Below are 14,563 nucleotides of genomic sequence, written 5' to 3'. Positions count from 1 at the left end.
AGAAGTAGTTAAATTAAATAGTATGAATTATGAACATTTCACTTCGGAAAAAGAACATATAAAAATACATCTGTACACACTTATACACAACGTTTGTTCTTTAAAACAAGCTAAAAAGATTGTCATTGTAAGATTAGTTAATTATCAAATTCACACCTAATTTCAAACAAAATGATCGAATTATTACATTTAATGAAAGTTAAATTTACACAGGTTCTCCACTGTCAGAGTGACATGAATATTAGCTTTGTGACTTAAAATTACACCTGTTCTTCACGGATACTGTAACATGAATATTAGTTTTGTGACATAAAATTACATCATTTCTTTATTGTTACTCAGTATCACTATTAGTTTTGTGACTTAAAATTACACAATTTCTTATTGTTACTGCAGTACGACTACTAATGTTGTGAATTAAAATTACACCTGTTCTTCACTGTTATTGTGACATGAATATTAGTTTAGTGACTTAAAATTACATCAGTTCTTCATTCTTACTGTAGTATCACTATTAGTTTAGTGACCAAAATTACATCTGTTCTTCACTTTTATTGTGAAATGAATATTTCTGATTTTAAATTACACCATTTCTTTATTGTTACTGCAGTATCACTATTAGTTTTGTGACTTAAACTACACCTGTTTTTCACTGTTAATGTGACATGAATATTTGTGACTAAAAATTACATTCATTCTTCATTCGTACTGCAGTATTACTCTTACTTGTGTGACATATATTACATCTTTATCAGTTCATTATTGTAACTGTAGTATGATTTCAAGTTTTGTGACTTAAAATTACACCCGTTCTTAAGTGTTACTGTGACATGAATATTCGTTTTGTGACTTAAAATTTCATCAAATCTTCATTGTTACTGTAGTATGACGATTAATTTTGTGAGTTAAAATTACACCTGTTCTTCATTGTTACTATGAAAGAAATATCAGTTTGTGACTTAAAATTACATTATTTCTTCATTTTTACTGTAGTTTAACTATTAGTTTTGTACTTTAAATTACACCTGTTCTTTACTGTGACTTTGATGTTAATATTAGTTTGTCATTTAATAATTACATAATTTCTACATTGTTAGTGCAGTGTTACTATTTGTTTTTGTGACTTAAATTACACCTATTCTTCACTGTTACTGTGACATGCATATTAGTTTTGTGACTTAAAATTACATCGTTTCTTTATTTTTAGTATCATTGCTGGTTTTGAGACTAAAACTTAAACCCGTTTTTTATTGTTACTGTGTCATGAATATTAGTTTTGTGATGTAAAATTACATCATTTCTTCATTGTTACTGCAGTATCACAATTAGTTTTATGACTTAAATTATACCACCTCTTCACTCTTACTGTGACATGAATATTTGTGAGTTAAAATTACGTCATTTCGTTGTTGTTAATACAGTATTAGTATTAGTTTTGTGACTTGAAATTACGCCTTTTTCACTATTACTGTGACATAAATATTAATTTTGTGCTTTGAAATTACATCTTTTCTTTATTTTTACTGTAATATGAATGTTTTGTAACATAAAATTACTAACATCTTTATTATTACTGTATTACGACTATTACTTTTGTGACATAAAATTAAATCACTTCCCTATATTACTGTAGTGTGTCTACTAGTTTGTGACTTAGAATTTCTTCATTTCTTTCTTGTAACTGCAGTATGAATATTAGTTTTTCGACTTGAAATTACGTGATTTATGAATTGTTACTGATGTATCATTTTTAGTTTTGTGACTTAAATTATTCTTGTCCTTTATTGTTATTGTGACATCAATATTAGTTTTGTGATTTAAAATTACATCATTTATTTCTTGTTACAACTGTATCACTATTTGTTTTGTGAGTTAAACTACACCTGTTCTTCACTCTTACTCTTACAAGAATATCAGTTTTGTGACTTAATATAAGATCTGTTTTTTATAGTTACTCTAATATGACTATATGTTTGGTAACTTGAAATTACATCATTTATTTGTTACTGCAGTACGACGATAAATTTTGTAACTTAAATTACTTATGTTTTTCACTGTTATTGTGAAACGAATATTAGTTTTGTGACTTAAAATTAGATCAGTTCTTTATTGTTACTGTACTATCACTATTAGTTATATGACTTAACATTACACCTGTTACTCTCTGTTACTATCACGTGAATATTAGGTTTGTGACTTAACATTACGTCATTTCTTTAGTGTTAATGCACAATCATTATTAGTTTTATTACTTAAAATTACATCTGTTCTTCCCTGTTATTATGACATGAATATTAGTTTTATGAGTTAAAATTAATTAGTTCATTATAGTTACTGTAGTATGACGATTAGTTTTGTGACATGAGATTCATCACTTCCTTAGTGTTACTGTAGTATATTTATTAGTCTGTGACTTAGAAGTTCATCGTTTCTTTATTGTTACTCACGTATCACTATGAGTTTTGTGACTTAAATTATACATATTCTTTAATGTTACTGTGACATGAATATTAGTTTTGTGACATAAATTATATCACTTCCTTATTATTACTGTAATATGTCTATTAATTTGTGATTTAGAATTTAATCAATTCTTTAATGTTACTGTACTATGACTATTAGTTTTGCGACTTAAAACTACACCGTTTCTCTATTGTTACTGCATATAACAATTAGTTTTGTTACTTAAATTACACCTACTCTTCATTCTTAATGTAACATGAATATCTGTTACTTAAAATTACATCATTACTTTATTGTTACTGCAGTATCACTATTAGTTTTGTGACTTACAATTACACCTTTTCTTCACTGTTACTGTAACATTAATATCAGTTTTGTGACTTAAAATTATATCATATCTTTATTGTTACTGCAGTATGACTCTTGGATTTGTGACATATTTTACAACTGTTCTTCACTCTTACTTATTTGTGACTTTAAATTACATCATTTGTTTATTTTTAATATAGTCTTGTGACTCAAAACAAAACTTTCACGATAGAAAGGTTGTGTTATTTCTGCCAATACGTTTTAGATTTAGCTGGTAAACTGAACAGTAAAGTATCCTGTTAATGTGTTTTTAAACAAAGATTTCTCTTTGTTCTTACCACAGTATTTACGTTATACTGTTTAATTTCTTGCCGGTAAGATGATGAATATAAAAATTCACGTGGGGAAGGTAGTGAAAACAACTTTATATTCATACTAAGTTGGTCAATAAACAAAATGGTTAGGCAACACTTTAATATCAATATGAAAACTTAAAGTGGAGCTACCTGGTCTGTTTGTCCTGGTGGATATTTTAATCACTCTTCCAAGATTCGACGTTTTCGTGAACTCCGTAGAAATACCAATAAAATAAATTTAATATGGCAAAACTAACTGGAAACAAAATTCTAGATACTTCATCTATTTTACTAACGCTGTTGGCAGCGTTTTTTCCGTTAACGTTACGTCTCATCTCTTCTCGATACTGCTCGCTGCCAACAATACACTTTGAGAACTGATGGCAGCACAGTCTCTTTCTCTTAGACACAATTTTCCAGGGAACTGGGTTGACAACAATGATAGATTTCCTTTGTCGACATTTATTTTTCAAGTCCTAGAATGATAAAATATTTAAAAATTAAAATCAAGCTGTTAGCACCAAAACACTATTGGAAATACATACTGTTCCCAGTGTCAGGTGGGTATAAAGATATGGCTCCTTTTATCTACGCAGGAATCCCTAACAATAACATAACTCTTGAACCTATTCTTACACTATTGTGCATAAAATATCCGAGACAACTGTTATCATTTTGATGCACTATTCGTTGAAAAATAACATATAAAACATCCCATAACCTTTGGCCTCATTATTCTTTACTTCATAAACAACACACAAACATGATATCCCAGAATGCCTCTCACATTAGGTATGATAACATTTATGGCGAGAAATTATAATTATATGTATACACATTATGTAATATAATAACGTTTATTTCTAGAAATGATAATTATATATATATATACATATACATTATATAGTGTGATAACATTTATCTCTACACATAATAATTATATATATGCATTATGTACTATGATAAGATTCATCTCTAGAAATGATAATTATATATATATATACATTATGTAGTATGATAACATTTATCTCTAGAATCGATAATTATATATATACATTATGTAGCATGATAACATTTATCTCTAGAAATGATAATTGTATGTATATACATTATGTACTATGATAACATTTATCTCTAGAAATGATAATAATATCTATATACATTATGTACTATGATAACGTTTATCTCAAGAAATGATAATTATATATATATATATACATTATATAGTATGAAAACATTTCTCTCTAGAAATGAAAATTATATATATATATATATATACATTATGTAGTATGATAACATTTATCTCTAGAAATGATAATTATATATATACATTATGTATTATGATAACGTTTATTTCTGGAAATGATAATTGTATATATATATACATTATGTACTATGATAACATTTAACTCTAGAAATGATAATTATATATATATATACAACATGTACTATGATAATATTTATCTATTGAAATGATAATTATATATATATGCATTATGTATTATGATAACGTTTATTTCTAGAAATGATAATTATATATATATATATACATTATTTACTATGATAACATTTATCTCTAGAAATGATTATTATGTTATATACATTATGTAATATGATAACGTTTATTTCTAGACATGATAATTATATATATATACATTATGTAGTATGATAACATTTATCTCTAGAAATGATAATTATATATACATTATGTAATATAATAACGTTTATCTCTAGAAATGATAATTATATATATATATATACATATATATACATATACATTATGTAGTGTGATAACATTTATCTCTACAAATAATAATTATATATATGCATTATGTACTATGATAAGATTTATCTCTAGAAATGATAATTATATATTTATATACACTATGTAGTATGATGACATTTATCTCTAGAATCGATAATTATATATATACATTATGTATTATGATAACGTTTATTTCTAGACATGATAATTATATATATATATATTATGTAGTATGATAACATTTATCTCTAGAAATGATAATTATATATATATGCATTATGTACTATGATAACATTTAACTCTAGAAATGATAATTATATATATATATACAACATGTACTATGATAATATTTATCTATTGAAATGATAATTATATATATATGCATTATGTACTATGATAACATTTAACTCTAGAAATGATAATTATATATATATATATACATATATATACATATACATTATGTAGTGTGATAACATTTATCTCTACAAATAATAATTATATATATGCATTATGTACTATAATAAGATTTATCTCTAGAAATGATAATTATATATTTATATACATTATGTAGTATGATGACATTTATCTTTAGAATCGATAATTATATATATACATTATGTATTATGATAACGTTTATTTCTGGAAATGATAATTGTATATATATATACATTATGTAGTGTGATAACATTTATCTCTAGAAATAATAATTGTATATATATATACATTATGTAGTGTGATAACATTTATCTCTAGAAATAATAATTATATATATATGCATTATGTACTATGATAACATTTAACTCTAGAAATGATAATTATATATATATATACAACATGTACTATGATAATATTTATCTATTGAAATGATAATTATATATATATGCATTATGTACTATGATAACATTTAACTCTAGAAATGATAATTATATATATATATACAATATGTACTATGATAATATTTATTTCAAGAAATGATAATTATATTTGTATACATTATGTAATATGATAACATTTATTTCTAGAAATGATAATTATATATATATACATTATTTACTATGATAACATTTATCTCTAGAAATGATTATTATGTTATATACATTATGTAATATGATAACGTTTATTTCTAGACATGGTAATTATATATATATCTATATAGATTATGTACTATGATAAGATTTATCTCTAGAAATGATAATTATATATTTATATACATTATGTAGTATGATGACATTTATCTCTAGAATCGATAATTATATACATACATTATGTAGCATGATAACATTTATGTTTAGAAATGATAATTATATGTATATATATTATGTACTATGATAACATTTATCTCTAGAAATGATAATTATATCTATATACATTATGTACTATGATAACGTTTATCTCAAGAAATGATAATTATACCTGCACATATTATGTAGTATGATATCATTTATCTCTAGAAATGATAATTATATGTATATGTGTACATTATGTAGTATGATAACATTTATCTTCAGAAATGATAATTATATATATATATATATACACATTATGTAGTGTGATGACATTTATCTCCAGAAACGATAATTATATATATATATATATATACATTATGTAGTATGATGACATTTATCTCTAGAAATCATAATTATATATATATATACATTATGACGTATGATGACATTTATCTCTAGAAATCATAATTATATATATATACATTATGACGTATGATGACATTTATCTCTAGAAATCATAATTATATATAGATACATTATGTAGTATGATGACATTTATCTCTAGAAATCATAATTATATATATATACATTATGACGTATGATGACATTTACCTCTACAAATGATAATTATATCTGTATACATTATGTAGTATGATAACATTTATCTCTATAAAAGATAATTATATATATATATATACAATATGTACTATGGTAACATCTCTAGAAATGATAATTATATATATATACATTGTGTACTATGATAACATTTATCTCTAAAAATGATAATTATATGTATACATTGTGTATTATGATGACATTTATCTCTAGAAATGATAATTATATATATATACATTATGTACTATGATCACATTTATCTCTAAAAATGATAATTATATGTATACATTATGTAGCATGATAACATTTATCTCTAGAAATGATAATTATACCTGTTTACATTATGTAGTATGATATCACTTATCTCTAGAAATGAGAATTATATATATATGTATACATTATGTAGCATGATAACACTTATCTCTACAAATGATAATTATATATATATGTATACAATATGTACTATGATAACATTTATCTCTAGAAATGATAATTATACCTGTTTACATTATGTAGTATGATATCACTGATCTCTAGAAATGAGAATTATATCTGTATACATTATGTAATATGATAACGTTTATCTCTAGAAAAAATATTAATATATATGTGCCTTTTGTACTATGATAACGTTTATCTCTAGAAATGATAATTATATATATACTTTATGTACTTTGATAAGATTTATCTCTAGAAATGATAATTATATATATACTTTATGTACTTTGATAAGATTTATCTCTAGAAATGATAATTATATATATACATTATGTAGTGTGATAACATTTATCTCTAGAAATGATAATTATATATATACATTATGTAGTATGATGACATTTATCTCTACAAATGATAATTATATATATATGTATACAATATGTACTATGATAACATTTATCTCTAGAAATGATAATTATATATATACATTATGACGTATGATGACATTTATCTCTAGAAATCATAATTATATATATATACATTATGACGTATGATGACATTTATCTCTAGAAATCATAATTATATATAGATACATTATGTAGCATGATAACATTTATCTCTAGAAATGATAATTATACCTGTTTACATTATGTAGTATGATATCACTTATCTCTAGAAATGAGAATTATATCTGTATACATTATGTAATATGATAACGTTTATCTCTAGAAAAAATATTAATATATATGTGCTTTTTGTACTATGATAACGTTTATCTCTAGAAATGATAATTATATATATACTTTATGTACTTTGATAAGATTTATCTCTAGAAATGATAATTATATATATACTTTATGTACTTTGATAAGATTTATCTCTAGAAATGATAATTATATATATATACATTATGTAGTGTGATAACATTTATCTCTAGAAATGATAATTATATATATACATTATGTAGTATGATGACATTTATCTCTACAAATGATAATTATATATATATGTATACAATATGTACTATGATAACATTTATCTCTAGAAATGATAATTATATATATACATTATGTAGTATGATGACATTTATCTCTACAAATGATAATTATATATCTATATACATTATGTACTATGATAACGTTTATCTCAAGAAATGATAATTATACCTGTATACATTATGTAATATGATAACGTTTATCTCTAGAAATGAGAATTTTATATATATATTTACATTATGTAGTGTGATAACATTTATCTCTAGAAGTAATAATAATATATATATGCATTTTGTACTATGATAACGTTTATCTCTAGAAATAATAATAATATATATATGCATTATGTACTATGATCACATTTATCTCTAGAATCGATAATTATATACATACATTATGTAGCATGATAACATTTATCTCTAGAAATGATAATTATATGTATATAGATTATGTACTATCATAACATTTATCTCTAAAAATGATAATTATATGTATACATTATGTAGCATGATGACATTTATCTCTAGAAATGATAATTATATCTATATACTTTATGTACTATGATAACGTTTATCTCAAGAATTGATAATTATACCTGTATACATTATGTAGTATGTTATCATTGATTTCTAGAAATTATAATTATATATATATATATATATATTCACATTATGTACATTAAATTTGTTTGTATCTGACAAGATGTTCATTTATTGAATGTATTCATTTGTGTTCATTACAACTTTTGCATTGCCTTTATCTGCTTTTGGAATTTTGATGTTGTTGTCTTGTTTTAAATTGTTTATAGAATTAATATCTTTTTTGTGTGAGGTTGTCTGTTTTAGATTTCTTTTCTTCGAAATTATGTTGATAGTTTTGTGGGAAAAGTCTTTGAAAAAGTTTTTTAAGGTACTGTTTTGAGGTGTTTCGGGGAAATAGGTGTTTTCAGTTCTACTTGGAAAGATAGATTTTTGGTTGTCAGTGGAATTGTTGTCGAAGTTTTCTTTTTTCTGTTGGTTAATTTTCGTTGTTTTGTTGATATTTTCAGTTTGAGTAGAGTGGATCACCAGTCTTTTGGCTCGGTCTTCCAGGCAGGCTTTGATTTCGATGGATGGAATATTTTTAGGTGTTACTGCGAAGTTGAGTAAATGTATTTCTTCATTGGTTAATTTTCTGTCGGATCTGTTAATTACGAGGTTTGTTGGTGGTTCGTCATGTTGTTGTTGTTGGCACCTTAATTTATCTAGTTTCTTGTTGTTGTTGGCACCTTAGTTTATCTATTTTCTTGTTGTGGTGGACCTTCTTTTCTTTGTCGTTCTTACTATTGATTTGATTGACGTTGCGTTATATGAGTTTCTTCTCTGTGGTTTATCGTATAAAAACGGGATATCGTCTTGCCCTTTATCAACACTTACTTTCTTGTTACAAGGCAATTCTTCTTCATGTCGAAGGTATCCATTGGTAGTTCTGTCCTTTGTGATGTTCTAAATAATATGGACAAGCGGTTCCGAAGGTTGACTTTTGGCAGTCTTGTTTTAAGCTAAGCTATTAATTTGGCTATTGTTTTGATTAAGACCTTCCAAAAATGATTACAATAGGCAACTTATGGTTTGGACCAGCTTTCTTTTTCGATGTTGTTGTGATACACCTTAGATTATGTGTCTTCATTATCTTGTGCTTCTATTATTGCTTTCACTATAACGTCAAAGTTGGTGGTATTACTGAAGTGCTTACTGCTCATAAACTGTGAAATTGTATGAGGGAAGCTCATAACCTTGCGTCCATGTTTCCATATAAATTCTATTTTCACAAGGCACTCTTCCTCAGTATAAGTTAAACCACATTATCTGGAGAGACTTACCATACTAAGGATGACCTTAAACTCTCTACTTGCCGTAGCATGTTCTTCATCACCAGATCATGTCGAACAGTGGTAGCAGCAGAAGCAATGTTGATCAACATGCAACAAGGATTCCTGGTTAGCCACTCTGTTGTCTCACGGAATGAAATCTTTAAACAAATTTTTTTATTAATTATCTCCATTAGGAATGATGGAGCATTCTTATCTTCAGAATATTGTTCTTTAGGATTATTATAAACGACTCATTCATCAGAATATACAATCTTATGCTAATGTTTTCTACACTTATAACAGTTCCCATGCTTTGCTATCTCTTGAGAGATACTTCTATTTGTCATAGACTTTCTTCCAGTTCTCTACAATTTGGTCATTTGAAGGCAATCTAAACGCCTGTCCTTGTGTGTTTACTTCTGCCATTGTGAGTAATCACTCCGTCCACACTTTCACAAAAGAGATTATGTTCGAGCTGACAACTTCATAATTTATTATTAATACCTTTTAAAAAATTAATTCATGTTCTACTCTTTTTGTCACCTATTTTTATTCATTCATGTTAATTTGTATTTCTGTCAGATATACCTGAATGCTACTTTACGTTTATTACGAAAGCATTATTTAGTTAATATAGTTAATTTAGTTGATTTAGTTAATATAGTTAATTTAGTTGATTTAGTTAATATAGTTAATATAGTTGATTTAGTTAATATAGTTAATATAGTGCAAATATTAAATCAAGTTATTTTCAGAACTGACAGTTATGGCAAGTTTGATTACGTAATCATTTATGAATCATTTGTTGTGTAGTTCACTTGTTGTAAACGGATGTCATGTTACTTAAGCCTTATGAATTTTTTCCGTTACTTTAATTGAGTATTGCTACATCATACAATATCTAGTAGTGTGTAGAAAGTTCTAGATTGCTGTTAAGAGTACATATATATATATATATATACTTGCCCAAATGACGAGTAAGAAAAGAAAGAGATAAATATAAACTTTTTAGCCGTAAAGTGTATACTAGCGTTTTCCATTTTTAAAGTAAAATCATCACTGACTGTATTGTAACATACACAGAAATAATGTGTCTTCTAACTTGTGTTGTAAAGTAACTGAATCACTTTGTGCGAAATTTGACGAAAAGAGACGAAACCTCTTAAAGCTCTGAATGTAACTACGGTAACTACCAGTTATAGAGATAATTTTAAAGTGAATATCACAGCCTTGTATTGTAACAACGGAGACTGGAAAGAATAATTCGCTTTGTCAATTGGGTTTATAACTGAACCAGCCTGTGTGAACTTCTGACGTAAACAAGAATTATTCAAATGTCTGGATACAACTTTTGTGGCCCACTAGGAAATATAAGTGAACTTATCACCGACTGTGTTGTGATAATAGGGTATAGAAGAATAAATTGTTATTTGAATTGTGTTCTGAAGTAATAACTGAACCAACCTGTGTGGACTTTGATAAAAAGTGATGATTATTTAAAGTTACGGTAATTAACTGTGTAAAGAACATTTATATTTGACTTCTTTTAATATATTATTTTAAACAAGTGGACTGTGTGCTGTTTATTTATACTTGATATTTATCACCAACAAGACACACACACCTACTGTAAAGGATCGCGACCCTATAAAAACTGCATATGTCAGGTTTTACTTCATAGATGTTAATAGGTATTTTTCTTTTACTTCATTGATATTAACTTGAATTTCCCTATAATTACGTTAATAATAATTTGTATTTAATTATTCTGTAAATCTCATATGTTGTTATTCTAATTTCTCTTTTTCCTTCTTCTGAGTTTATTTATACGTTTTTGGTAATTTTATTTTTAATATTATTTTAATTTTCTGGTTCTTCCATCTTGACCTTCTTTCTATGGTTTCATCACTTCCAGCAAGTATTCGATCATGCTTCTAACAGGTTTCGTCTTGAAAGTAAATATATATTTTATTTTACTTGATTTTTACCAGTATAACCCGAATCTTTTTCATAAAATTTCCTGTTATTATGTCAATATTTCGATAAAGAAATGTTCACTGTTATTCACTCTATTTTATGTTCTAGATGCTGGCTTAGTCAAAGTGCAAGTATAGGCCTAAGTCCGCACTACTGGAAAAATCAGATTGTTTATGCATACTGGATGAAATTAGTGTTATTATAGGTGACTCTAGTAAAATCGTAAGGTTTTATTTAAATATTGTCTTCAAATTGTCTTCAAATATTGTCTTATCAGCAGTTAGAATAGTGATCAAACGTTGTATTTGTCCTACGTGTGGTTGCTTGAACAGTCACTTAGAATTGTAAATGTTTTACCTGAAGCTACTTGAAACATCATTAAAAGTTATATGTGTCCTACGTGTGGTTGCTTCAACTGTCACTTACAATTTTACATATTCTACCTGAACCTTCTTGAAACGTCACTAAAAGTTGTATGTGTCCTACGTGTGGTTGCTTGAACAGTCACTTAGAATTGCACATGTTCTACCAGAGGCTTCTTGAAACGTTACTGAAAGTTGTATGTGTCCTACGTGTGGTTGCTTGAATAGTCACTTAGAATTGTACGTATTCTACCTGAAGCTTCTTGAAACGTCACTAAAAGTTGTATGTGTCCTACGTGTGGTTGCTTGAACAGTCACTTAGAATTGCACATGTTCTACCAGAGGCTTCTTGAAACGTCACTAAAAGTTGTATGTGTCCTACGTGTGGTTGCTTGAACAGTCACTTAGAATTGCACATGTTCTACCAGAGACTTCTTGAAGCGTCACTAAAAGTTGTATGTGTCCTACGTGTGGTTGCTTGAACAGTCACTTAGAATTGCACATGTTCTACCAGAGGCTTCTTGAAGCGTCACTAAAAGTTGTATGTGTCCTACGTGTGGTTGCTTGAATAGTCACTTAGAATTGTACGTATTCTACCTGAAGATTCCTGAAACGTCCTACCAGGGGCTGCCTTAACAATTTTTAAGAGTAATATTTGTCCAATCTGAGACTGAATGAGCAGCTACTAAATACTGTGTGTGTCTTACTTCAATCATTAAGTATTGTATGTTTTTACCTCATCATCCGTTACGTGATAATGTGGATCATCCAGAGATCCACAGAACTCTCCACTACCAATTTTTGTGAAATAATGAACGCCCGCGAACTGGAGAAGAGTAGAAACTACGAAGGTGAAACACATGATGAGGAACCAGTCGAGGGCAGTGGGATAAGACACACGAGGCAGGTCAGTCTTAGTATCTATTCCGAAAGTTGATAAGGTCAGAACTGTAGTTATACCTAAGAAGAGATAGTTTTAAAAATTGCTTTAATTAACGCTTACTTAAGTATGAGTCAATGAATAAATAGGTTTTACACAGAGAATTTACTTCTAAGAAATACTTTGACGGGAATCTTAATTAGTGCTTAATTTTTACATAACGTAAAGCTGAAGTGGAAAGTGATTTGTCAGTAAAGTTTTAGAAGTGATCAAAGTATACTTACTACGCTAATATGCATTGCTCTACAGCTCTTAAAGTGAAATTAGTGACATCAAAATATCTATGTTGTAGTAGCAACAGGAATCACTGAAATGACGATGAAGTGTTCAGAAATTACTGAATTGACGATGAAGTGTTCAGGAATTACTGAAATGACGATGAAGTTTTCAGGAATTACTGAAATGACGATGAAGTGTTCAGGAGTTACTGAATTGACGATGAAGTGTTCAGGAATTACTGAAATGACGATGAAGTGTTCAGGAATCACTGAAATGACGATGAGGTGTTCAGGAATTACTGAAATGACGATGAAGTGTTCAGGAATCACTGAAATGACGATGAAATGTTCAGAAATTACTGAATTGACGATGAAGTGTTCAGGAATTACTGAAATGACGATGAAGTGTTCAGGAATTACTGAAATGACGATGAGGTGTTCAGGAATTACTGAAATGACGATGAAGTGTTCAGGAATCACTGAAATGACGATGAAATGTTCAGGAATTACTGAATTGACAATGAAGTGTTCAGGAATTACTGAAATGACGAAGAAGTGTTCAGGAATTACTGAAATGACGATGAAGTGTTCAGGAATCACTGAAATGACGATGAAGTGTTCAGAAATTACTGAATTGACAATGAAGTGTTCAGGAATTACTGAAATGACGAAGAAGTGTTCAGGAATTACTGAAATGACGATGAAGTGTTCAGGAATCACTGAAATGACGATGAAGTGTTCAGAAATTACTGAATTGACAATGAAGTGTTCAGGAATTACTGAAATGACGAAGAAGTGTTCAGGAATTACTGAATTAACGATGAAGTGTTCAGGAATTACTGAAATGACGATGAAGTTTTCAGGAATTACTGAAATGACGATGAAGTGTTCAGGAGTTACTGAATTGACGATGAAGTGATCAGGAATTACTGAATTGACGATGAAGTGATCAGAAATTACTGAAATTACGATGAAGTGTTCAGGAATTACTGAAATGACGAAGAAGTGTTCAGGAATCACTGAAATGACGATGAGGTGTTCAGGAAT

The 14,563-nt window shown here is 27.3% G+C and overlaps 1 protein-coding gene across 3 annotated transcripts in view; it reads right to left on the bottom strand.

The window, feature by feature from the left end:
* Window positions 1-2,632: 2,632 nt before the first annotated feature.
* The window catches only part of LOC143245394 (gamma-aminobutyric acid receptor alpha-like), a 52,413-nt gene continuing 40,482 nt past the window's right edge, over window positions 2,633-14,563 (bottom strand). For 2 of the 3 annotated variants that reach the window (XM_076491685.1, XM_076491683.1), the window contains exons 8-9: window positions 13,095-13,318; window positions 2,633-3,604 (exon numbers count right to left, since the gene is read on the bottom strand). In XM_076491685.1, coding sequence (XP_076347800.1) covers window positions 3,305-3,604; window positions 13,095-13,318 — 524 coding nt within the window. In that variant the 3' untranslated portion in view covers window positions 2,633-3,304. Of the gene's footprint in view, window positions 3,605-10,028; window positions 10,178-13,094; window positions 13,319-14,563 lie in introns of all 3 variants that reach the window. The other variant, XM_076491684.1, reaches the window with a different exon arrangement.

The sequence above is a fragment of the Tachypleus tridentatus genome, chromosome 2 (genome assembly GCF_004210375.1).
Source record: "Tachypleus tridentatus isolate NWPU-2018 chromosome 2, ASM421037v1, whole genome shotgun sequence".
NCBI classification, from domain to species: domain Eukaryota; kingdom Metazoa; phylum Arthropoda; class Merostomata; order Xiphosura; family Limulidae; genus Tachypleus; species Tachypleus tridentatus.
Note: the sequence above shows the minus strand (reverse complement) of the source record. Positions and strands in the feature narration are given on the sequence as shown.